The 4,478-nt window shown below is 40.0% G+C and overlaps 1 protein-coding gene across 1 annotated transcript; it reads left to right on the top strand.

Annotated features, from left to right (window-relative positions):
- Positions 1–267: 267 nt before the first annotated feature.
- On the top strand, positions 268–2,968 carry LOC122466174 (spexin-like). Its single transcript, XM_043548488.1, has 4 exons — positions 268–381; positions 494–571; positions 663–720; positions 2,810–2,968. Exons 1-4 carry the CDS (start codon positions 268–270, stop codon positions 2,908–2,910), a joined length of 351 nt encoding a protein of 116 aa, XP_043404423.1. The 3' UTR covers positions 2,911–2,968.
- Positions 2,969–4,478: the final 1,510 nt, after the last annotated feature.

Below are 4,478 nucleotides of genomic sequence, written 5' to 3'. Positions count from 1 at the left end.
GCATCTGCTGAGAATGCTTGACATTTAATCAACTTTTGTCTTGTTTTTTTTTTTTCCTTTGGGTACAGGTTGTTTCTGGATCTCATGGGGACAACTGTCATTAACTACCCTGGTATAAAAGAGCCTGACACAATAATTTTTTTGTTTTGATCACAAAGGAAAGTAGACACTGTATACCTAATTTTCGCATACTAAACCGCATGTATACATTGGTGCCTTTAAAACTGACTGCTGGAAAGAAACATGCGCAGCTGAACAGAGGTTTGCATGTTTTATGATCATCAGCTGCTCAAGCTCTTTTCCAGTGAGAAAGTGGCAAACCAAATCTTTGACAGCATTTGGATGATAGAAGAGAGGGACAGCAGCCGACGTGCTAAAATGGTAAGAAGAATACAGAGTATGCATGAAGTCTGATTTATAATATTCATTGCTCCATTTTGCTAAATGTATTATGAAAGACAAAAATATTAATTTTTTTATTATTTTCTTACAGAAAACTAAAACTGCAGTGGTTTGCGCTTGTGCCATCCTCATGGTTTTTCTTATAGTTGAATCTTGGTGTGCTCCAAAGGTAAAATTTGGGTTAAAAATGTCTCTGCAGGACTTTATAAGAGGATTCATTTCTAGCTGAATAATTTCTACTTTGTTTTTGCAACTTACAGAACAAACTAGTAGCAAGAAATTGGGGCCCACAATCAATGCTATACCTCAAAGGACGATGTAAGTTAAATTCAGTAGCCTATCATTTTCACAGTGAGATTAAATGCTTAGTTGGACGAAAAAATAGTTATGAAACTGAATTGATATGTATTTTTAAAAATACCATATTAAATAAAAACACGGATAAGTTAATAAATCTGTTTTATCATATGAAAGTTGTGCCACTGGGAAGTATACAGATAAATCTACTGTGTAAGGATATCCTAATACCAAAGTACTGGTAATTTTTTTGTGTTACGTACAAATTCTGTTAGAAATGTTATTTTTCTACTAATACCATAGTCATATCTTACTCAGTTATGTATTTCTTTTACATAACATATTATTTACAATTACAAATACTAGTGCCTTAAACAAATAGTACAATACTTATTGGCAGAAAATAAGATTGTATTTCTAATTTTTGTGATGTCTGTACATTTACATGTACTTGTTATAAAGTCAACCCAAAAACAGTTTGATGAAAAGTGATAAACGTATATTGCACTGTCTACTTTTAATCAATTTTACTGCTAGTGTCCAGTCTTGAAAACAAATAATCTCCCAGCATTCAAATGTCTCTACCTGTAGAATGACCCATGCATTCCAATGCAGGATTTTAAATTCACTTTCAGTTCAGATTTTTTGAATTACAGTAAGTAAACAAGTAATTTTGTTTTGTTGATTCTCAGAGGAGTCTATAAAGTACGCAGTCATCTAATTTATTTAAGTAACCAGAGAAAGACAAGAGCTAGCAGTGGCCGGCAATCTGATAAAGTTTGCCATTGTTTGACAACAGAATGTCACAGAGCAGACAGCACGACTTAGTTATATCTTTGAAAACAAACTAGTTGAATCTGTCAGGAGTGACAAAAGGTACCTGAAGTACTGAGACCTACATCTACTCAATGTCTTCCTATAATGTCCCGATGACATCTGTACTTTTAATAGACCTTTATTATCACTATGACACGTGCGACTGTCTGTGCATAGTTTATAGGTCATAAGAAACCGTTATGATTAGGTGCATTGTGAATAAATACAAGCTGTTGTTGCTGCTGCTGAAGATAACTGTGACAAGGTCTGAAATGCTCTTTCAGGCTTGGAAGAATTTTATAAATGATACTGTGGGAAAAATATGCTTCTAGAGAGTGATGACCAAAGAGTTCATTCCAAATTACTGTAAGCTCTCAGATTCATAAACCTCTAAAACCTGATTTACTTAAGAAGTTTTATTTTCTGTGACTGTAGGTTGAGAAGTTAATGTAGATAAATAATCTTGGAGTGGATCATATTAAAAATCAAAATATTTCAGAGGTGGATCACAGCTGTAGGCCTAAATCCTTCCATCACTAGGACAATTTGGCCCTGCTTCACTGATGGGCAATGGCTATGAGGCTGGTTTAACCAGCCACAGGAGTATTCCCCAGTGTAGGGGGATTCTTGGATGGCATAGAACCAATAAGGCCTCCATAATGGCTTTTACTCCAACCCAACCTCCTCCTGGTGGCCAGTATATGGGGCATAGCTGGAGGAAAGAGGGGATTAGCACATTTTCCCTGTTCCCAGCGATCCCCTGTTATCATAATGACTCCTTGGGACTGTTGGCAGTGGGTGCAAGTTAGAACAATCTCCAAGCTACTCAGAGGTCATTAAAATCACTTTTGCACTCCTGCATCTCCTGACAAATTCTAAGAGATCCTGAGCTGGACTCTTTGTCCACTTTGTCCCCGAACTGCAAGCAGCCAGTACAAGCAGCTCTTGCAACACACTGGATAGCTGCTGTCTATGTGGACACAAGGCATTGTACAGGCATTGCAAGCTCAATTAATGGTTTGTTGCAATGCCTTTTTGACTAGTTGAGATCAGATCAGAGAAGTTAAGTGACCTGACCAACGCCAAAGGAGGAGTCAGTGTCAAGATTCAGGAGTTCCTAGCTCCCTCGCTCAGCTCAGCAAATCACAGCTTTGTCTGGATTCAGTGTGGCTCTCTCACACACATGCTGAATATTTATAATAAACCATGCAGACCTATGGTTTGTTTTGAATGATGCATTGATAAACCATTTTCATTGGTAACTTGTCTGTCTCTTTTTTTCATTTTTTAACAGATGGTAGAAGATATGCTTCTGATAGTGAAGAGCAATATTACAAGCTTGACCTGGAGGACTTGAATGCAGTGTTAAAAAGTAATTTTAAAAATATAATATAGAAGTAAATCTGCCATAAGCATTTATACGTCGCTTTTTAAAATGTTATCCAGTCAAACAAATTTCTTGGTCTGGGATGCAGGCAAAACCTTTGGGGCAGATCCTCAGCTGCTGTAAATTGTCATAGATCCAGTGGACAATTTACACGAGCTGAGGATCTGTTCCTTGCTTTGCTAATTCACTTCACATCTGGAGGGAAAAACAGAAAACAGAACACAGGCATAATTTTCCACAATGGTTAGTGTTACCTTAACCCTGCTGCCAGTGAACCATTGACTTTGATGGGAGCAGAGTTAGGCCAGCACAGAGTGCAGTGGAAAATCCCATGTATATACTGACAGGTTTCAGGGTAGCAGCCGTGTTAGTCTGTATCCGCAAAAAGATGCATGCATCCGATGAAGTGAGCTGTAGCTCACGAAAGCTTATGCTCAAATAAGTTTGTTAGTCTCTAAGATGCCACAAGTACTCCTTTTCTTTTTTCATGTATATACTGGAGGTTCAACCATTTCATACCATAAAGCAAAAATTTAAATAAAAAAGTCTTTATTTTTGGACTGGCAAAAAGGCAGGCAGCAATCTTCCCGCACATCCTGGAATCTGCAGAGGTGGGAGTGGGGCAAGGCAGAGAGAAGGGAGTTGCAGGAGTGAAGACAAGAGGAGATGAAGGAACAGATGAGGATTTCAGCTGAAGTGGAGTGGTGGCAGTGTTATATACACAATGGCAATGATGGAGGTGCCAACAAGCAGGGTTGTAAACGTAAGTGATGCAGGTAGAACAGTGAAATTCAGGGCCCATGATGAAGCCAAATTTGCAGACAGTGAAGGCTACTGGGGAAAATATATGCTTACTTTGTGACATGAGAATCATTCCCATCAAACATGCGGTAGTATTACACGAAATGGCATTGCAATGCTGCATCACAGCATAGAGATACACCACGGTGCACTGATGCAACATCACACTGGGGATGCATCCGATGAAGTGGGTTTTAGCCCACGAAAGCTTATGCTCAGATAAATTGGTTAGTCTCTAAGGTGCCACAAGTCCTCCTGTTCTTATCACACCGGGGAGATTCCCATTCTCTGATGTGGCAACACAATGGTGAAACCCTGCCCCATCGAAGTCAATAGGAGTTTTGCTATTACCTTCAGTGGGGCAAGGATTTCAGCCCTAATTATTCTGGCTCACCGGCAAATACCGAAAGGTGGCACCCCGCGACCAGGGTGAGCTGGGAGTCTTCAGAACCATACCCCAGGGTCTCTGCTTGCTGCCATGAAGCCACAAAAAGGTGTTACTGTTACAATACCATCTTCTCTCACTGTTCTACAGGAGCAGCCGCAGAAACCCGACCTCGGCCCCGTCTCCGGTCCGGGGGCCATGGCCATTATTGTCCGTGCCTGTGCCAAGAAGTGCGGCAGCATGTACTTCAATGCTTTCCTGGTCAGGAATGGATTTGAGTATGTGCTGAAATGCTTTCCTGGATTGGGAACTGGGTGAACAAATCAGCAGCAAATTACAATGGGGACAGGAAGGCGTGAGCTCCAGGAGGACGTGGCCTTTTAGTGGTAG

The sequence above is a fragment of the Chelonia mydas genome, chromosome 6 (genome assembly GCF_015237465.2).
Source record: "Chelonia mydas isolate rCheMyd1 chromosome 6, rCheMyd1.pri.v2, whole genome shotgun sequence".
Lineage (NCBI taxonomy): Eukaryota > Metazoa > Chordata > Testudines > Cheloniidae > Chelonia > Chelonia mydas.
Note: the sequence above shows the minus strand (reverse complement) of the source record. Positions and strands in the feature narration are given on the sequence as shown.

What these genes read in the sequence shown, in the direction of transcription:
- LOC122466174 (XM_043548488.1), top strand. Translation starts at nt 268, where the DNA reads ATGTTTTATGATCATCAGCTGCTCAAGCTCTTTTCCAGTGAGAAAGTG. An exon ending in GCAGCCGACGTGCTAAAATG is followed by an intron (nt 382 to 493) that starts GTAAGAAGAATA and finishes ATTTTCTTACAG; the next exon opens with AAAACTAAAACTGCAGTGGT. An exon ending in GCTATACCTCAAAGGACGAT is followed by an intron (nt 721 to 2,809) that starts GTAAGTTAAATT and finishes ATTTTTTAACAG; the next exon opens with ATGGTAGAAGATATGCTTCT.